Source organism: Salvelinus namaycush, chromosome 28 (assembly GCF_016432855.1).
Source record: "Salvelinus namaycush isolate Seneca chromosome 28, SaNama_1.0, whole genome shotgun sequence".
Lineage (NCBI taxonomy): Eukaryota > Metazoa > Chordata > Actinopteri > Salmoniformes > Salmonidae > Salvelinus > Salvelinus namaycush.
In genome coordinates, this window is record NC_052334.1 from 2,088,214 (window position 1) to 2,109,986 (window position 21,773).

At 45.5% G+C, this 21,773-nt stretch overlaps 2 protein-coding genes across 3 annotated transcripts in view; one reads left to right on the forward strand and one right to left on the reverse strand.

Moving 5' to 3' along the window:
* Positions 1-932: 932 nt before the first annotated feature.
* Positions 933-15,592, reverse strand: LOC120023489 (arginase-2, mitochondrial-like). The gene is made up of 8 exons (XM_038967514.1): positions 15,336-15,592; positions 15,155-15,227; positions 11,028-11,202; positions 8,218-8,377; positions 6,543-6,637; positions 3,257-3,361; positions 2,593-2,729; positions 933-2,264 (listed from the first exon to the last, which is right to left on the reverse strand). Exons 1-8 carry the CDS (start codon positions 15,444-15,446, stop codon positions 2,077-2,079), a joined length of 1,044 nt encoding a protein of 347 aa, XP_038823442.1. The 5' UTR covers positions 15,447-15,592; the 3' UTR covers positions 933-2,076.
* A 1,041-nt stretch (positions 15,593-16,633) lies between these two features.
* Positions 16,634-21,773, forward strand: part of LOC120023170 (RNA-binding protein 25-like) — a 41,912-nt gene continuing 36,772 nt past the window's right edge. For both annotated transcript variants that reach the window (XM_038967185.1, XM_038967186.1), the window contains exons 1-4: positions 16,634-16,760; positions 17,135-17,246; positions 18,793-18,842; positions 19,051-19,227. In XM_038967185.1, the coding sequence (XP_038823113.1) occupies positions 17,153-17,246; positions 18,793-18,842; positions 19,051-19,227 (321 nt within the window). In that variant the 5' untranslated portion in view covers positions 16,634-16,760; positions 17,135-17,152. The remainder of the gene's footprint in view (positions 16,761-17,134; positions 17,247-18,792; positions 18,843-19,050; positions 19,228-21,773) is intronic.

Genomic DNA, 21,773 nt, shown 5'->3' on the forward strand with positions numbered 1-21,773 from the left:
ATGTCCATTGCTCATGTTACTTGGCCCAAGCAAGTGTCTTTTTAGTGTCCTTTAGTAGTGGTTTCTTTGCAGCAATTCGACCATGAAGGCCTGATTTAACGCAGTTTCCTCTGAACAGTTGATGTTGAGATGTGTCTGTTACTTGAACTCTGTGAAGCATTTATTTGCGCTGCAATCTGAGGTGCAGGTAACTCTAATGAACGTATCCTCTGCAGCAGAGGTAACTCTGGGTGTTCCTTTCCTGTGGCGGTCCTCATGAGAGCCAGTTTCATCATAGCACTTGATGATTTTTGCGACTGCACTTGAAAGTTCTTAATTTTCCACATTGACTGACCTTCATGTCTTAAAGTAATGATGGACTGTCGTTTCTCTTTGCTTATTTGAGCTGTTCTTGCTATAATATGGACTTGGTCTTTTACCAAATAGGGCTATCTTCTGTATACCCCCCTACCTTGTCATAACACAACTGATTGGGTCAAACGCATTAAGAAGGAAAGAAATTCCACAAATTATTTTAAGAAGGCACACCTGTTAATTGAAATGCATTCCAGGTTACCTCATGGAGCTGGTTGAGAGAATGCCAAGAGTGTGCAAAGCTGTCATCAAGGCAAAGGGTGGCTACTTTGAAGAATCTTCAATCTATTTTGATTTGGTTGCTACATCATTCCGTATGTGTTATTTCATAGTTAGTGTAGAAAATAGTAAAAATAAAAATCTTTAATGAGTAGGTGTGTCCAAACCTTTGACTGGTAGTGTATGTATTTTTGTGGTTGAGATACAATACAGATATTATTAAGCTGAAGGGCGACGCACAGACGGCACTCTCCGTATTGACCTTGATGTCTATTGTAAGACTAAAACTAACTAGACTTGCTCTGCCAGTGTACGCCACATGTCACCATGGAGACCACAAAGCAAAAAACACAGACTGATTTCATTGTGGAAGACTAATTATATTTATTTTTTAAAAAGACAGTCATTCAGTGGTCATGTCAAAAAAGGCATTTGTTATATTTAGTAAATAAAATAGTTATTTCACTCAGCATTTAACATACAGCCATTACATACACTAATTTTAACTTATTAAAAATGAACTGGTCATTTAATACTGACTAATATAACACCAGACAGTAAATACACCAACATGGATTCATAATAGTCATTATTAACTACAAAACAGAATCATTCTAGAGAAGAAAAATACATCAAACCCCACATCTGGTCCAAAAGTGCAAACGCATCACTACGACAACTCAACTGGCACAGCCACTAGCTCGAGCTGAGGTATTTATGTCCAAACCACACTATGGCCACATTATAATTATTTTTTAAAAAGCACAGTCTGCATCTCCGTTTGAGATGGTTTCATGCTTGTCGTGTAAACTCGGCTTCATACAACCCTGTTATATTGCAGAGCTGCAGTATCCAGTCATGAGTAATACTGAGTTTTAGTGATTGTCTGTGGCGCACCCCACCGATCGCCGTGTCTGTGGCGCACCCCACCGATCGCCGTGTCTGTGGCGCACCCCACCGATCGCCGTGTCTGTGGCGCACCCCACCGATCGCCGTGTCTGTGGCGCATACCACCGATCACATCAAATACAGTCACCATTTAAATAGTGGAGCTAGGGAGACTGTCCTGTCAAGGCCAGGGCGACCAGCTGTTGATCACATCAATTACAGTTTAAATTTGAGATGAGGGCTTTTAATAGCCTGGGTATCAGTCTGTTTGTACTACTATTTTGCCAGTCTTGTCATGCCAAACAGTTGACATGAAAGCACAGATCTGGTACCAGGCTAAAGCTTTTCACACCATCCATAGTAAATTAGCTATATAATCCTTCAACAGGGCTTTCTAAGTTCAGTCATGATTGTTTGACTGATTGTTGAACAGGTTGCCATACAGTACTAATATATATATATACACACACACATACACACAGAAGATGCAACAAAATGCTTTGAAACAATTCAACTACTCTGTATGTAAAGTCTTTTTTTTTTTATATTCAGGAATGCAAGTGGTTATATGTTGAACGTCCTTTGAGTTCTAGAATGTGGTTCTAGAATGTGGTTCTAGAGTCGAAGCTGTTCCGTGTCGTCTTTGAGCGTTTGCGACTCCTGGGTGATGGGACCTCCCTCGCGGGTCTGGCCCAGGGATGATGCGATGACATCCACCGCCATGGAAGCGGTGCTCGCCACCGCCTCACGACTCGCCCCCAGGGCTGGGTTGACCTCCACAAGGTCCATCACCGACAACAACCCTGGAGATTAAACACAAACACAATATATTAGTTTCAGTACCTTTTTTTTGGTAGAATGTTGCAGACAGAAAATGTACTTCAAAGAATGTTACATATTGAAATGTTACTTCATAGAAAACTGTTCTTATCGTACCAACAGCGTAAGTATATAAACCACTCAAGCAATGCAATAACTATCTCATCCTACCAAGAGTCTGGCATTGCTTAGAGGAAAAGTTTAAGTTTAATGACAGACCTTTCCCCATAATTTCTTATAAATGTATTGTTATAGTGTTCCTGTGTTATGGATCATTCTAGTGTTCCTGTGTTATAGATCATTATTGCGTGCCTGTGTTGTGGATCTCCTCTGTGATCCAGATTCCTTCTCTGTAGGTCAGACCTCCGTTTACTGGTGTTCCTGTGGCCGGGGCCAAAGACGGGTCCATCGCATCAATGTCAAAACTCAGATGGATCGGCCGCTGCTTCCTGTTGTGAAGAGAAGAAGACAATAAGTGTTCAGAATACAGTTCAGTGAATCAGTCAACTTTCAACTCAAATGTATCTGTCGCCTCAACACATTCCAAACCGTCGCCTCAACACATTCCAAACCGTCGCCTCAACACATTCCAAACCGTCGCCTCAACACATTCCAAACCGTCGCCTCAACACATTCCAAACCGTCGCCTCAACACATTCCAAACCGTCGCCTCAACACATTCCAAACCGTCGCCTCAACACATTCCAAACCGTCGCCTCAACACATTCCAAACCGTCGCCTCAACACATTCCAAACCGTCGCCTCAACACATTCCAAACCGTCGCCTCAACACAATCCAAACCGTCGCCTCAACACAATCCAAACCGTCGCCTCAACACAATCCAAACCGTCGCCTCAACACATCTATGGGGCCTAATGTAATTGACACAACGAAAGGCTCAAAGTCAGTCTATACAGTAAGCTGCTTATTTAGTTTATAACATTACTCCTTAATCTTTAACAGTAATTCAATTACCTTGACAAGAGGTGGTCAAAAGTGACTTCCATGACTCTCTGAATGCCGAGCCTGTCGATGTCTCTCATTGTGAAGTACTGGATACCCAAGTCCTTTAGGATGTCGCTGTGAGGAGAAAGAGTATAATGTCACGAGGAGGATGTCAGGAAGTGTATTTTAAAAACAGGTGGAATTTTGTGGACAGATTAATTTTCATTTCACATTTAGCAGACACTCTTATCCAGATCAACTGATGAACAACTTTCAGGCTACCTGTGTGTACTGCGGAGGCCCGTCAGAATCTTGACCACTTTGGCCAATCAGAAATAAATAAATCACTGTCTGCCTTGAGGATGCTCATAAAACTCCAGACCTCTCTCCCCCCTCTCTGCTCTCTCTCCCCCCTCTCTGCTCTCTCTCTCTCTCTGCTCTCTCTCTCCCCTCTCTCTCTGCTCTCTCTCTCTCCTCTCTCTCTGCTCTCTCTCTCTGCTCTCTCTCTCTGCACAGAGGAACCCAGAACAATATGTGACCACTTGGTTAAGGCAACACCCGTAGTGCCTAGGACACCCAAACCAGAGTGGCCAAAGCTAAGTCCAAGGAGCCTGACACTCTCTGGAAGTTGCTGTAGCTCTGCCTGGGATATCTAGCCTACATTGTCTATAGGATGAGACACGGGGCCCGTTCTAGCTTGGTATGTCAGGGTGGGAAATTGGAAATGTAAATTGGGCCAATTTAGAGTTAATGCATTTGTACTGAACAAAAATATAAATACAACAATTTCTAAGATTTTACTGAGTTACAGTTCATATAAGGAAATCAGTCAATTGAAATTAATCACTTATCTATGGATTTCACATGACTGGGAATACAGATATGCATCTTGTTGGTCTCAGATACACTACATGATCAAAAGTATGTGGACACCTGCTTGTCGAACATCTCATTCCAAAATCATTGGCATTAATATGGAGTTGGTCCCCCCTTTTCTGCTATAACAGCCTCCACTCTTCTGGGAAGGCTTTCCACTAGATGGGGTTGAGGTCAGGGCTCTGTGCAGGCCAGAAGTTCGTCCATACCGATCTCGACAAACCATTTCTGTATGGACCTCACTTTGTGCATGGGGGCATTGTCATGCGGAAACAGGAAAGGGCCTTCCCCCAAAATGTTGTCACAAAGTTGGAAGCACAGAATCGTCTAGAATGTCATTGTATACTGTAGCGTTAAAATTTCCCGTCACTGGAGCTAAGGGGCCTAGGCCGAACCATGAAACTTCCCCAGACCATTATTCCTCCTCCACCAAACTTTACAGTTGGCACTATGCATTCGGGCAGGTAAAGTTCTCCTGGCATCCGCCAAACCCAGATTCGTCAGACTGCCAGATGGTGAAGCGTGATTCATCATTCCAGGTCCTGGCGCTGTCCTTTCAGCACCTTTCACTTAAAATGGCCTTTGTCTTTTTACTTAAAATTACATTTTAACAAGATCTGTTTGCCTACGCCTAATAGTCATAATCACTTAATAGTATTATTATAAATAGAAGATTATCACTTCTCACAATGGTGCTCTTTTAGTAAAGTTAGATCAAAGCTGAATCAATGTCTTGCAAGATCACATAATTATTCATTCGCATTTTACATAATAGAACTGTATATACATCACCGTTCAAAAGTGTGGGGTCACTTAGAAATGTCCTTGTTTTCACATGAAAACATACATGAAATGAGTTGCAAAATTAACAGGAAATATAGTCAAGATGTTGACAAGGTTATAAATAATGTTTTTATTTATTTAATTGAAATAATAATTGTGTCCTTCAAACAGCTTTTATTACAATTACAGCCCTTTGGCATTCTAGTTGTCAATTTGTTGAGGTAATTTGAATAGATTTCACCCCGTGCTTCCTGAAGCACCTCCCACAAGTTGGATTGGCTTGATGGGCACTTCTTACGTACCATACGGTCAAGCTGCTCCCACAACAGCTCAATAGGGTTGAGATCCGGTGACTGTGCTGGCCACTCCTCTGTCTAGTGTCTGTTCTTTTACCCATCTTAATCTCTTATTTTTATAGGCCAGTCTGAGATATGGCTTTTTCTTTGCAACTCTGCCTAGAAGGCCAGCATCCCGGAGTCGCCTCTTCACTGTTGACGTTGAGACTGGTGTTTTGCGGGTACTATTTAATGAAGCTGCCAGTTGAGGACTTGTGACGCGTCTGTTTCTCAAACTAATGTACTTGTCCTCTTGCTCAGTTGTGCACCAGGGCCTCCCACTCCTCTTTCTATTCTGGTTAGAGCCAGTTTGCGCTGTTCTGTGAAGGGAGTAGTACACAGCGTTGTACGAGATCTTCAGTTCCTTGGAAATTTCTCACATGGAATAGCCTTCATTTCTCAGAACCAAATTAGACTGACGAGTTTCAGAAGAAAGGTCTTTGTTTCTGGCCATTTTGAGCCTGTAATCGAACCCACAAATGCTGATGCTCCAGATACTCAACTAGTCTAAAGAAGGCCAGTTTTATTGCTTCTTTAAATCAGAACAACAGTTTTCAGCTGTGCTAACATAATTGCAAAAGGGTTTTCTAATGATCAATTAGCCTTTTAAAATGATAAACTTGGATTAGCTAACACAACGTGCCATTGGAACACAGGAGTGATGGTTGCTGATAATGGGCCTTTGTATGCCTATGTAGATAGTCCATTACGAAAAATATAGATGAAAACTCTCTTGGTAGATAGTGTGATCTACAGCTTATCATGAGGTTGTTTACCTCAGACGAGCAATACATCGAGACTTACTTAAAATTAGACATCGCGCACCAGCTGTTATTTACAAATAGACACACACCATCACCCCTCGTCTTGCCGGACGTACCTGTTATGTCCTGCCGATGCACGGAAAACCCAGCCAACTGTATATTATCCAGGTCGTCGTTCAGCCACGACTCAGTGAAACATAAGATATTATAGTTTTTAATGTCCAACGTTGGTAGGATAGTCTTGAACGGAGCTCATCCAGTTTATTCTCCAGTGATTGCATGTTGGCCAATAGATTCGGACGGAAGAGGCCGGGTTACCCACTCGCCGACGAATTCTCACAGAGATGGTATTAACATCCAGATACTGCCCAACCCTGGCATACTGTGGTGTGACAGTGGTATGTGGTTGACAGTGGTATGTGGTTGACAGTGGTATGTGGTTGAATGCACCAAGTTCAACTATAATTCGATAAGAGCGTCTGCTAAATGACAAAACATTTAAATGTAATGTGTTTTAACCCGTGTTATAAATCGTAATGTACAGAGTTGTGTACTTACTACTCTCCAGGGTCGACGTCTCTCAGGCCAATGTAGACCAGGTCCTTGGCTGACAGGAAGGGCTTCATCCAGCTGAACCCTGGCAGCTCTGGCATCTACAGACACAACAAAAACAAGTAACAGGTCAGTATCAGATGGTAGGGAGAATATAGCCTGGTATCCAGATCTGTTAGTGCTGTATAGCCAACACTATGGTCACTGAGGCTGTAGGGAGAATATAGCCTGGTATCCAGATCTGTTAGTGCTGTATAGCCAACACTATGGTCACTGAGGCTGTAGGGGGAATATAGCCTGGTATCCAGATCTGTTAGTGCTGTATAGCCAACACTATGGTCACTGAGGCTGTAGGGAGAATATAGCCTGGTATCCAGATCTGTTAGTGCTGTATAGCCAACACTATGGTCACTGAGGCTGTAGGGGGAATATAGCCTGGTATCCAGATCTGTTAGTGCTGTATAGCCAACACTATGGTCACTGAGGCTGTAGGGAGAATATAGCCTGGTATCCAGATCTGTTAGTGCTGTATAGCCAACACTATGGTCACTGAGGCTGTAGGGGGAATATAGCCTGGTATCCAGATCTGTTAGTGCTGTATAGCCAACACTATGGTCACTGAGGCTGTAGGGGGAATATAGCCTGGTATCCAGATCTGTTAGTGCTGTATAGCCAACACTATGGTCACTGAGGCGGTAGGGAGAATATAGCCTGGTATCCAGATCTGTTAGTGCTGTATAGCCAACACTATGGTCACTGAGGCTGTAGGGGGAATATAGCCTGGTATCCAGATCTGTTAGTGCTGTATAGCCAACACTATGGTCACTGAGGCTGTAGGGGGAATATAGCCTGGTATCCAGATCTGTTAGTGCTGTATAGCCAACACTATGGTCACTGAGGCTGTAGGGAGAATATAGCCTGGTATCCAGATCTGTTAGTGCTGTATAGCCAACACTATGGTCACTGAGGCTGTAGGGGGAATATAGCCTGGTATCCAGATCTGTTAGTGCTGTATAGCCAACACTATGGTCACTGAGGCTGTAGGGAGAATATAGCCTGGTATCCAGATCTGTTAGTGCTGTATAGCCAACACTATGGTCACTGAGGCTGTAGGGGGAATATAGCCTGGTATCCAGATCTGTTAGTGCTGTATAGCCAACACTATGGTCACTGAGGCTGTAGGGGGAATATAGCCTGGTATCCAGATCTGTTAGTGCTGTATAGCCAACACTATGGTCACTGAGGCTGTAGGGAGAATATAGCCTGGTATCCAGATCTGTTAGTGCTGTATAGCCAACACTATGGTCACTGAGGCTGTAGGGGGAATATAGCCTGGTATCCAGATCTGTTAGTGCTGTATAGCCAACACTATGGTCACTGAGGCTGTAGGGGGAATATAGCCTGGTATCCAGATCTGTTAGGGCTGTATAGCCAACTCTATGGTCACTGAGGCTGTAGGGAGAATATAGCCTGGTATCCAGATCTGTTAGTGCTGTATAGCCAACTCTATAGTCACTGAGGCCACAGGGGTAACCACTTGGACATGGCACCTTCATTTGAAACCCACAGACTTCCGGTGGTTACCCAGGCAACCAGAGAAGTAAGCATGGCCTGGGGTTAGGAGTCAGGCTAGTGAGAATGCATGTCACAAGACCGCGTCTAACTAACTCTGTCATCTTACCTTGTTCTGCAGCTCTTTGAGCATGAAGGCAACCGACTGTCCGTGAAGGTTCCCTGAGGGCGAGGTGAGGGGCGTGTTTATGTCAGCGTGGGCGTCGACCCAGATCAGACACAGGTCAGGACACTGCCGGGCGTGGCCTTCCACTGAACCAATGGCCAAGCTGCGGGGGTAAAGATCAGGAAGTGGGTTAGAATCCAATCTCCATTATTAATAAATTTTAATTACATGTAATACATTCTGTTTTCTCTGTCCCCCCCCCCCAGGGCAACGCTGACTGTGTTACACAACCCACTGATAAACCTGCTGTCGCTATGTTTTTATTTAACCTTTATTTAACTAGGCAAGTCAGTTCAGAACAAATTCCTATTTTACAATGATGGCCTACCCCGGCCATATCCTCCCCTAACCCGGCCACCGGCCAAACCCTCCCCTAACCCTCCCCCAACCTGGCCAGCGGCAAAATCCTCCCCTAACCCGGGCCAAACCCGCCCCTAACCAGGGCCAAACCCTCCCCTAACCCGGGCCAAACCCTCCCCTAACCCGGGCCAAACCCTCCCCTAACCCGGGCCAAACCCTCCCCTAACCCGGGCCAAACCCTCCCCTAACCCGGGCCAAACCCTCCCCTAACCCGCCCCTAACCAGGGCCTAACCCGCCCCTAACCAGGGCCAAACCCTCCCCTAACCAGGGCCAAACCCTCCCCTAACCCTCCCCTAACCAGGGCCAAACCCTCCCCTAACCCGGGCCTAACCCTCCCCTAACCAGGGCCAAACCCTCCCCTAACCCGCCCCTAACCCGGGCCAAACCCTCCCCTAACCCGGGCCAAACCCTCCCCTAACCCGGGCCAAACCCTCCCCTAACCCTCCCCTAACCAGGGCCAAACCCTCTTCTAACCCGGGCCAAACCCTCCCCTAACCCTCCCCTAACCCGGGCCAAACCCTCCCCTAACCCGGGCCAAACCCTCCCCTAACCCGGGCCAAACCCTCCCCTAACCAGGGCCAAACCCTCCCCTAACCCTCCCCTAACCAGGGCCAAACCCTCCCCTAACCCGCCCCTAACCAGGGCCAAACCCTCCCCTAACCAGGGCCAAACCCTCCCCTAACCCGCCCCTAACCAGGGCCAAACCCTCCCCAAACCCTCCCCTAACCAGGGCCAAACCCTCCCCTAACCCTCCCCTAACCAGGGCCTAACCCTCCCCTAACCAGGGCCAAACCCTCCCCTAACCAGGGCCAAACCCTCCCCAAACCAGGGCCAAACCCTCCCCTAACCCGCCCCTAACCAGGGCCAAACCCTCCCCAAACCAGGGCCAAACCCTCCCCAAACCCTCCCCTAACCCGGGCCAAACCCTCCCCTAACCCGGGCCAAACCCTCCCCTAACCCGGGCCAAACCCTCCCCTAACCCGGGCCAAACCCTCCCCTAACCCGGGCCAAACCCTCCCCTAACCCGGGCCAAACCCTCCCCTAACCCGGGCCAAACCCTCCCCTAAACCAGGGCCAAACCCTCTAACCAGGGCCAAACCCTCCCCTAACCAGGGCCAAACCCTCCCCTAACCAGGGCCAAACCCTCCCCTAACCAGGGCCAAACCCTCCCCTAACCAGGGCCAAACCCTCCCCAAACCCTCCCCTAACCAGGGCCAAACCCTCCCCTAACCCTCCCCTAACCAGGGCCAAACCCTCCCCTAACCCTCCCCTAACCAGGGCCAAACCCTCCCCTAACCCGGGCCAAACCCTCCCCTAACCAGGGCCAAACCCTCCCCTAACCCTCCCCTCACCCGGGCCAAACCCTCCCCTAACCCTCCCCTAACCCGGGCCAAACCCTCCCCTAACCCGGGCCAAACCCTCCCCTAACCCTCCCCTAACCAGGGCCAAACCCTCCCCTAACCAGGGCCAAACCCTCCCCTAACCAGGGCCAAACCCTCCCCTAACCCTCCCCTAACCAGGGCCAAACCCTCCCCTAACCAGGGCCAAACCCTCCCCTAACCCTCCCCTAACCAGGGCCAAACCCTCCCCTAACCAGGGCCAAACCCTCCCCTAACCCTCGCCAAACCCTCCCCTAACCCGGGCCAAACCCTCCCCTAACCCGGGCCAAACCCTCCCCTAACCCGGGCCAAACCCTCCCCTAACCCTCCCCTAACCCTCCCCTAACCCGGGCCAAACCCTCCCCTAACCCGGGCCAAACCCTCCCCTAACCCTAGCCACACCCTCCCCTAACCCTAGCCACACCCTCCCCTAACCACACCCTCCCCTAACCCTCCCCTAACCACACCCTCCCCTAACCCTCCCCTAACCAGGGCCAAACCCTCCCCTAACCAGGGCCAAACCCTCCCCTAACCAGGGCCAAACCCTCCCCTAACCCTCCCCTAACCAGGGCCAAACCCTCCCCTAACCAGGGCCAAACCCTCCCCTAACCCTCCCCTAACCAGGGCCAAACCCTCCCCTAACCCTCCCCTAACCAGGGCCTAACCCTCCCCTAACCAGGGCCTAACCCTCCCCTAACCCTCCCCAAACCCTCCCCTAACCCTCCCCTAACCCTCCCCTAACCAGGGCCAAACCCTCCCCTAACCCTCCCCTAACCCTCCCCTAACCCGGGCCAAACCCTCCCCTAACCCTCCCCAAACCCTCCCCTAACCAGGGCCTAACCCTCCCCTAACCCTCCCCTAACCCTCCCCTAACCCGTACGACGCTGGGCCAATTGTGTGCCGCCTAAGGTCCTAAGCCTGCCTAATGCTTCATTTCCTAACTCTGTCAATGTTGCTAAAATAACAATACTGTGTTGGTTTGCTGAGAACATGAAGGGGTTGTTGTGGGGTACCTGTGGTCTCCTCCCAGCATGATGGTAGTGTGTCCGGCTCCCACAGCGTTGCTGACGGCCCCTGACAGCAGTTTGTTAGCTCTGCCCACAGTGCGAGGGAAGGGGACATTCATGTAGGGCTCGTCCTTCTCCAGATGCTGGAAGCTCAGGTCTCCAAAGTCATGTACTGGGTAATCTGCACAAGGAAATAAAAGGTATGGTTTACTACACACTGGCTTAATTCAACAGCAAATGGTATGAATGAATTGGAGCATGAATGGCAATGTAGCAGATGGCTTAGTGCAGCTAGAAGTACTGTGGCCCCAGATCCTGAGCTAGAAATACTGTGGTCCCAGATCCTGAGAGCTAGAAGTGCTGTGGCCCCAGATTCATAAATGGCCTTGGCCAGTTCGTGCTCCGGTTTGTCAGGGCAGAATTTCCACTGTCACATTAAGCGTTAGGTAGGCTACATGTCTTTGAGGCATTAGTTCAACTCTTTCTCCAGGCTCTGATGTCCAACCCCTTCTACCCTGGCTGACTTCACACACCCCTCTGCTATCATCTCTGATGTCCAACCCCCTCTACCCTGGCTCTCCTCACACACCCCTCTGCTATCATCTCTGATGTCCAACCCCCTCTACCCTGGCTCTCCTCACACACCCCTCTGCTATCATCTCTGATTGACGAGGTGGAGTCATTCAAGCCGTTTGCTGGAACCGCTGTCTGTCTGACTGGGCACTACTTTCCACGTGTCTCATTTCCCATGTGTGTCCTCTCAGGTTTCTCCAAGACCAGATCACCCTCTGATACCACGGCAACGGCAGAGTAAAGAGAGGAATTTCTCCAGAAAGTGGGCTGCACCGACGGTACTGGTATTGGCATCTCGGACTAATGACTTATGAGTTGAAGTAAACAACAAATTTGAGACGCCACTTGTAGGTGACAATGTTCCATTTGATAGCGGTGTCGTGTCACTCTGCTGGTCGGGAGGGGACCAATGTGGTGCCTCGTTACCATCTAAGACAGGGGTGGAAAACTCCAGTCATCAGGGGCCAGAGTAGTGTCACACACCCCCCCCCCCCATTCTTAGCAAACACAGCCGATTAAACTAATTGCATTCTAAACCGGAGATCATGAATATTTGATTATTGGAGTCAGGTGTGTTGGCTGAGGCAAAAGTATCACACCAATCAGGTCACCTTGGGGACTGGAATTGCTCTCCCAGATAAAAGATCTCTCCCCATGTTACCATCTTAGACCCCTTGGACAGGAATAGCTCAACCCAGTGCCTCTGTTAATGTAATCATAATCTAATATGTTTTTGAACTTGACTCAATGTCAGTGATATTTAATGCAGTTGACAGGGGTAGAGTTTCCCTTCTTGGCAAGTGCACAATGTCAGATCATCTCAGCTATAGAGAGGATACAATTTATAGTCTCCCTTGTTGCCAAATTGGCATCAGCAGAAGTAAGGCTATTTACTTTCCATACTTTCGTTTTTAATAAACGGCCCATTTTAGCAGTTTGAAGTCCATTTTTAGAGACAACTAAAATAGCACCATATGTACATGCTTGGGCACAGCAGGAGATGCCCAAAGCAGTTGAGCACCAAGCGCTCTATAGACTAGACTATAGGCCATACTCAAGGATGTGTAAAATGGAACATTTCGTTTCCAAGGAGCTGCAAATTACAATTGAGGCCCATCCACACTACATGAGGCCCATCCACACTACATGAGGCCCATCCACACTACATGAGGCCCATCCACACTACATGAGGCCCATCCACACTACATGAGGCCCATCCACACTACATGAGGCCCATCCACACTACATGAGGCCCATCCACACTACATGAGGCCCATCCACACTACATGAGGCCCATCCACACTACATGAGGCCCATCCACACTAGGCCTAACACTACGCCTACAACTAGGCTAGATAAAAGGGTTTAGGCTTAAATGCCATAAAATCTCCTAAAACTAGTATCTTCATAAAATTATCGTTTTTTTTTTTAAAAGAATATGGGGGTTTGATGTCTTTCCAAAAAGTATGTCAGTCGTCCACATCCGACAACGGGGAAAAAACGGCATCTAAAGATAGGCTTCTCGTATTACACCGCCGGCCGGCCACAGGAACCGTCGATTGCGTAACTGCCTAGAAACGGACAAGAAGCGCCCTTGTCTTGCCATGTGCGCGCTCCAGCTGAGTGCTCAGGGACACAAGCCGGGCTAAGATTACAGGGACGTGATTTGCACATTCCAGAATTTAACCTGAACTTGAAGTGAAAAGCTTTATGAGATTGTTTGTGTCTGATAAATATCCACTCTGGGACATCCCAGTCCTCATTTTTTTAAACGAACTGATAATAATCTACTGGTTTAGAAGGGTAACCATCTTGCCTGACGAAATGAGTGCGTATCTTTGCTCAGACCGGGCCATAGTCTCCCCAGGCAGATGGGTTGTCTGCCACATTAACAATGTTTCTAGACTACCCAACTAACTGATGCTTTAAACATGGCCTGTTTTGCTGATAAATAACCGTTCAATGGGGGATTTCTAGCCTAGCATATACTGATGGGGGTTCTCTTCTCACAATTAGGATCTGACCACGTAATGTTATGGATCATAATCCATTGGTTTAGAAGTGGCAGCATCTTGTCTGACGGAATTTGTGCGCCTCCTTGCTCAGATTGGTCAATGGTCGTTAAAACAAGCCCGTGGTTTACTCTGGATTGGAACCCACAGTCTGGGTGTTAACGCTTCGAACACACCGACTGCGTCATTGCGTTTCGATACACCAGAAGTACATTCATTTCCAATGGAACGCTGCATTTGCCTTGCAGCATTGCGTTGCAGTGCGTTCTGTGTGGTGCATACGTTCGATAAATCGAACGTATGCATCAAATTGTATGAGTGGACTTGACAGAAAGTAGCAAAATATGAATGTAGATTTTTTTTTTGCACACATTCAGTAAAAATTTGGGATTACATAAAAACAGTTTGATTGCATAATTTCTTTAAATTTTTTATTTATTTATTTGCCAAGTATATTATTTATTCGATGACATCCTCAAATTAATTGTGAGAGCCTATAATATAATTTCCCTCCAATGCAGTTTTGGAGCGAAATGCAATAATAAATAGTCAAGATAGGCAGAGTAGGCTCTTTCAACAATGAGACCAACGTTGAGGAAGGTGGTCTTGATCGCGCTGTTGGGCCGGGACCAGCCCCGCCGAAAGCTAGCTAACGCTAACTAGCCACATCTAGCACAAGCTCACTACTAAACTGACCTGGCAATCCTACTATCGTGGACACTTGTCTCCAAGCAGCATTTTTTGTGTTTATGTCCCTGTAGCTGTCAGCAGTTGTGTCAAAAAGACACGGTTTTGAGGATACTGCGAAAATGATTCTCTCCTCCATGTGTCCAACCGCATGCGACCATTTGCAAAAGGTACCTGCATCAGTATAGTTGCCTAGCTGCGCAAAATGTTATGCAGCAGTGATGCAATGACGCAGTCGGTGTGTTCGAAGCGTTACGGTCACATGGAGCCGGCTGTGTGATGCAGTCTCGCTGTGACACACAAAAAACAAAAAGTTCGTATCGTCTTTCAAGCATTCAAGGCAGCGATAGGGCCCCCTATTCATCTATGATAGGCAGAAGTGTACAAAGGGATGGTTGCAATGGGAGGAGAAAACTTGTTTTTCGGAGAAAGCTCTGTGCATGCCGGGCCCCGGGAACGGTTGATTGCATAACTGACTGTACAGTGACGACAGCAGACTTGCCCACCCTTTCTCGCCCGTGTGACCCAACAAAACCGTTCTTTTAATTACAAGAACGTTATCCTTTTAGATTAAAAAAATAAATAATCTGTGTTGATCGCCAGCAATCAAGGTCTGAGCAATACCTGTGTTTGATTTCTTTGACAATATTAGACAATACACACTTATGTTAAAGACTGACGTAATACATTGCCTAAAGCCCAATGCTTTACTTCCGAGAACTGAATGACTCAGGGAAGCAGCTCTTGCATGAATCATTAATCTATTTTAGGGTTAGAATAAGTATTACAAGATCATTTTAATCCAACAGTACATTTAGCAGTTTGTTTTTAAACACATTAATAAGATGTTCCATCACTTACCTAGATTTGAAAGCCTCTCGATCAGACCGGCATCCCTGATGGCTTTGGGTCCATGCTCCACCCCTCTCCTTTTCTACAGGAAAATAACAGCAAAGTTCAATAATTCTGGTAAACGTAATACCCTAATCAAATAAGCATATTAAACGAATGGTTTCTAATAGGATATGAGCTTTTTCCATACCTGTCCTTTTGAAAATGGGGCTCCTAAAACAGCCACAGAATGAGCTCTGCTCTGACAGGTATTGTTGAGTTGAGTCCGTAGAAGACGACGCAGTGGGCCTCTCAAAGCCATTTTAAAATCCTATTTAATTTATCCGTTGACTTCAAAATAATTTATAACGACCAAGGCTGAGATTCAAAAGTGAATTCAAACGCTCTTCTTGTAGGATCCCACTCCGACGATGGTGACGCTTTGATGTGAGCGCACGTCGGGGGGGGATGGTTTTATGCTCTTTTGATCTCATTAATATTCATGAGGGGATGAATGGCGGTCAGGATTAAGAGCACGAGCAACTGAAATTTGTCTCTAAATACCTTGTAGAGTTTGAAAATATTTTAACCCTATATCACATGTAAATTCACCCAATGCCACGCGTTAAATCTGTAAACACAATAATTAATTCCGTGTCCTTATTCAGAAATCCCGTTACCTCATTAAAGGAAGACATGCGTCAATACTGTAAAACGACGCCTTCGAACTAGCCAATGAGATGTATCCAATAGATGGGTTTGTTCCAAAGGCGTGTCTTTGGAACAAACATTTCCACAGCAAACCGTGGTTGACATAACCTGGATGTCTGCCTTCCATAATCGTTCAAAACATAGCCTATCAGATGTCAGCGTGCACCCCATGTTTACATGTAAGTGACCAGCTGACCATAAACGACGTGCCTTACTAGTGGCTATTCTGCCTTCCCCTAAAAATAGTTGGTAGGCTATAGGTATAGCCTAGGGTCCTAGGCTTCTTGAAATATGAATATATTATTAGAATAGAATAACTCAATTTTTTCCCCCTCAAGGAAACTTCTTTTTGGAGTGGTTCATAAAATGAATAAATAACATAAACATAGTAGCTAGGTTAACATAAAAAATAATTTAAACAAACAAACAAAGAGTGCTTGTGCCGCTCTCGATGGTGATGGCTGGGCCGGTGTCTCTGTTCATTTGATGAGGAGAGTTTATGCTGTGCGGTAGCCCCCTAGGCTAGTACAGGCATTGGCTTACAAATGGGAAGCTAGCTGTTATATTGAAAAATAGAATTGAACAGAAAGTAGCATACCAATTGCCAAAAGGGTACAAATACAGTGGTTTGTGTCTGTTATCCTGTGTTGTGTTATCTGTTTTTGAGCAAAAACAAAAACTGGTATGAAGCCAAGTTTACTATAATAAGCAGGGTAATTTTCATACAGAATATACATTTCTGTCGACCTCAAGCGTTGAAAAATATTAACGCGCTTAAATAAAAAACATATCCCACAATGCATTGCGAAAAACATCATTTTTAGCGGCATAACGTAGCTAGCAAATTAGCTATTGAAGACCGATAAAATATTGTTCATTAAGGTTATACAAGGTTACAGTGTGTGTACACGTCGCCCGGTTTCAGGTATGTACGTCCCACTCTTTTAGCAAACGTTTATAACGTTAGAATAGCTAGCAAGTTAGCAACATTAGTTAGCTAGCTATTTAGCTTGCGTGGTAGCTTCAGTAGCTTAACTAACGATGGCTAATAGGAAGTGTGTAATAGAAAAAGCTTATTCTATTAAATTCTATTAACTAGGCAGCCAGTTGGCCTACAATATTTAACTTCATTAGTGTAATGTTTAAAGTCAATTGTAGGTAATGTAGACTAACCAAACACCCAGCTTAGCGCTTAACTAAGTTAGCCTAGCTAGCTATCTCCGCAGGCCAGAATGTATTCATGGATACCCCCATGCCATGGTAATCCTTGAACCTGTTTTTCCTTTACATTTCATCCAGGTCACTGCACCTCCCAAGATGTCGTACCCCCCTCACCTGAACCGCCTCCCCCAGTTGCCCCCCGGGATTTGCCCTCCCCAATTCGCGGGGTTCCCCCAGGGAGTACCAGCAGGTGAGATACATTTTAGTCTGAGTGATCAAACTGGATGTTATCAGAGGCCTCTGCTACCAGAACCCTTTTCAGTTTTTTAATGATCTATTGCTATGTTGATTAAAGGCATCTTACGTGCATTGATCTGATCTTCTGTTATATACTATTGCAATGCTTAAAGGCCAGATCAATGCCAGTGGTCTGGACACACCATAATATTGTGACTATAATGTTGAGCACCAAGATTCCAAAGAAACCCCCAAGGATTGTGGTCAAGATACATTTTTTGGGGTCAAAATAAAAACATTTTTAAAGAATGTTAAACCTATTGAAGTCATTACCTGATGTTAAATCTACAGGTGTATGATCTTATGGACAATTATTTTACTTCGCTATGCTGCTTCCCCAGATTGCAGCTCCACTGAAATTCATATTTAATTGGTCATTGGAAAAGGGGCCATTTCCAAATGTATGTCCAATCCCGAAAGACGGCAAAGAACTCCTGCCAATAGTCGACCAATCAGTCTACTCCGTTCACTCAGTGAGATATTGGAGGGTATTGTGAGTAGACAGCCGATCAGCATTCTTATCGCATAATAACATTCCACTGCATTGGTTGACATGATCAGAAGGAGAGCTAAATAGTTACCAGGCAAGATTCTTAAGCAAACAACCCAAGCATTAATTGAGAGTCAGGTGAACTACTGTTCTGTGGTCTGGGGAAATGCAACAGCAAGTGACATTAGGAGGCTGCAGATTGGACAGAACAAAGCAGCACGGATTGTTTTAAGGTGGAGATGTGGTTCTTCTGTTGCCGCCATGCACAGTGCACTTGGCAGGTCATTGATAATTGAAAGTAAGAAAAAAAAAACATTCTTATTTTATTTCATAACTCCATTCACAACAATGTTCAGTTGCTAAGAGACACACATTCAGTCAATACTAGGAATAGATTGTCCACCGTCTATTTTTTTAATTTAACGAGGCAAGTCAGTTAAGAACAAATTCTTATTTACAATGACGGCCTACACCGGCCAAATCCGGACGACTCTGGGCCGATTGTGCGCCGCCCCTACGGGACTCCCGGTCACAGCCGGTTGTGATACAGCCAGGATGTATGTGTTATCCAGACAGAAAAGAGAAATAGACAAAATAACATTTAGAATCAAAGAAATAAAGAAATGTAATTAATTTATCTGAGCAAACCAGAAACCTTTCAATGTATAAATGCGATACTTTAAAAGTATTTGTAAAATCAAATACATGTGAAGGTTATGCAGGACTATGGTAGATGAATGAACCAATCTATCTGGTCAATATGTCAGAGTATCATGTCTGCAGTTTGTAACAGTGGGTTAAATGTCAACATGTGATTTTTGTATTATACATTGTATTTTAATGTTTAAGGACTCTTGGAAGATTAGTCCAAATGAGGACTAAAAGAGATCCTAATAAAATCCAATCAACACATACCTTTTGATGGTCAAGTGCAGTGGTGTATTAGGGAGAGAATCGTGCCAATGTCTTACTGCAGAGTCGTCTGATGTGTCTCTGTGTCTTCTTCGAGGTACGCCCATGATTCCAGTCCACATGGGGATTATGACCTCTGCACCCGCTGTAAGCCTCGACTGCTGTGGTTACACAAACACACATACACAAACAAACACACAAACACATACATTCACAAACAAATAAACACACACACACACACACACACACACACACACACACACACACACACACACACACACACACACACACACACACACACACACACACACACACACACAAACTCCCCTCTCCTAATGTGTGTGTTGTATTGCAGGTCCTGGTTCCTACCACAGTGTCTATGGTCCAGATGTCTCCTGCCCCTAGGAAGGAACTGAACCCAGTCAGAGTCAAGGAGAACGAGGAGGGGGGCGGTGGAGGCCCCACCACTACAGTGTTTGTCGGAAACATCTCAGAGAAGGCTTCAGACATGCTGGTCAGACAGCTGTTAGCGGTGAGCACTGAGCAGGGCACGGAAACAGGGGATTTAACCTTCTGTTTGTGTTTATTTGTGATCTGGGTCCTCTTGAGGCTTTTTCTTGCCACTGCGCTTCTGCTTGGTTCTTGGTTTCTAGGCCGGGTTACTGTAAAGCACTTTGTAACAACAGTTTATGTAAAAATTGCTGTTTATAAAGTAGGGTTGTCCACAGTACCAGTATTGCGCTTCCACAATACTGGGTTTTTCATGGCAAAAAAAGAAAGAATGAAGCGGACAAAACTCGTATGTTCCTCAGCCAATTTTTGTGAACTCAGTGCGGTTCGCTTAAATCATTTTTTGGGTGCAGTGTGAACACTCTCTCAAGGAACTCAGACCCTTCAAAAGAGCCCCTGAAGGGAACCCGAACTGAGACCATCTTGAGAGGTGTTCTGAGTTCGGAAAAGGCTTGAATTCCGCGATCCTGTTACCTTCCCATATAAACCCCTTTTACGTTGGTGCCACAAAAGAGACACAAATGGTGTGCAGGTTCGTGGGAAAGAAACACGTGCTTTTTTGGGGGGGGATATTGATTAAGCGATTGTCAAAGGATACACAGACATTCCATAAATATGTGTGGAGTTTTGTACAACAATGTTGAGATTATTGGTTTGCATCAGATGTATTTGTTTGTAATATGTGATCAACAGGCCAAGAGAGCTTCATCGGTTGTTTTATTATTTTTGTAGTTTGGATAGTGTGAGAAGACCGATATATTTGGTGAGAATCACGACAGGGTACAAAATCAATGCCTTGCTCTTAAAGGGACAGTAGCCTACATTTTGAGTGTACAATTTTCAATTACAGCATTATTTAATCTACCTGTATTCTTCTGCCATTTTATTCTGTTTACAGTAATATTTCCATGTTAATATGATCTTCTGATTATAATTATTATGTGTCATCTTTATATTAGTTTCCAAAATGTAAGTTGGTATATCTAGCTGTCTGGTAACACGTTCCGATTTAATGGCTTGTCTTGCACTTTTGTCAAATCCCAGAGTGCATTGAGTGAAAGTTGGGGGGGCTGGGGGGGAGAGAATCTTGTTTCCTTTGTAACCATAGCAATGTGAATGCAAAGAGGACTCTCTCTTTCTCTCACAAAATTGGTGAACTGGCAAAATAGTTTGAGTCATTCAAAGGCAGTGTGAATACAACGAGAACTGAGTTATTTTTAGCCGAGTTCACTTTTAAAAAGACTGAGATCGGTTGTTTTAAAGAGGACTAAACACCCAACCTGGTGTCGGTAAAATATCGTGTGACATACAGTGCATTCGGGAAAGTATTCAGACCCCTTGCATTTTCCCATATTTTGTTGAGTTACAGCCTTGTTCTAAAATTGATTAAATTAATTGGTTTCTTCATCAATCTACACACAATACCCCATAATGACAAAGCAAAAACAGGTTTTTAGAATTTTTAGCAAATTTATAAATAACCCCCCCCCCCCCCAGAAATACCATATTTACATTCAGTACCAGTCAAAAGTTTGGACACATCAACTATGAAACTATTTGCGCCTCATCTCAAATATAACATTTTGATTTTGATTTGTTTTAACACTTTTATGGTTACTACATGATTCCATATGTGTTATTTCATAGTGTTGGTCTTCACTATTATTCTACAATGTAGAAAATAGTAAAAATAATGAAAAAACCCTTGAATGAGTAGGTGTGTCCAAACTTTACAAACTTTCCAAACTTTAGACTGGTAGTGTAACAATTCAGACCCTTTGCTATGAGACTCATCCTTGAGATGTTTCTACAACTTGATTGGAGTCCACCAAAAAAAGGTCTGCAGCATTGAAGGTCCTCAAGAACACAGTGGCCTCCATCATTCTTAAATGGAAGAAGTTTGGAACCACCAAGACTCTTCCTAGAGCTTGCCGCCCGGCCAAACTGAGCAATCGAGGGAGAAGGGCCTTGGTCAGAGAGGTGACCAAGAACCCAGTGGTCGCTCTGACAGAGCTCCAGAGTCCCTCTGTGGAGATGGTAGAACCTTCCAGAAGGACAACCATCTCTGCAGCACTCCACCAATCAGGCCTTCATGGTAGAGTGGCCAGACCGAAGCCACTCCTCAGTAAAAGGCACATGACAGCCCGCTTGGAGTTTGCCAAAAGGCACCTGAAGACTCTCAGACCATGAGAAACAAGATTCTCTGGTCTGATGAAACCAAGATTGAACTCTTTAGCCTGGCACCATCCCAATGGTGAAGCTTGGTGGTGGCAGCATCATACTGTGGGGATGTATTTTAGCGGCAGGGACTGGGAGACAGGATCGAGGGACAGATGAACGGAGCAAAGTACAGAGAGATCCTTGATGAAAACCTGCTCAGGACCTCAGACTGGGAGAAGGTTAACCTTCCAACAGGACAACGATCCAAGCACACAGCCAAGGCAACGCAGGAGTGTCTTCGGGACAAGTCTCTGAATGTCCTTGAGTCGCCCAGCCAGTTCGAACATCTCTGGAGAGACCTGAAAATAGCTGTGCAGCGACGCTCCCCATCCAACCTGACAGAGCTTG

Bases quoted from the DNA above. Each gene is read 5' to 3' on its own strand.
- LOC120023489 (XM_038967514.1), bottom strand. From the start codon at position 15,446: ATGGCTTTGAGAGGCCCACTGCGTCGTCTTCTACGGACTCAACTCAAC. The intron at 3,362-6,542 runs GTAAGTACACAA...TTCTCCTCACAG, and splicing joins GACGTCGACCCTGGAGAGTA to CGACATCCTAAAGGACTTGG. The intron at 2,730-3,256 runs GTAATTGAATTA...TCTTCACAACAG, and splicing joins TTTGACCACCTCTTGTCAAG to GAAGCAGCGGCCGATCCATC.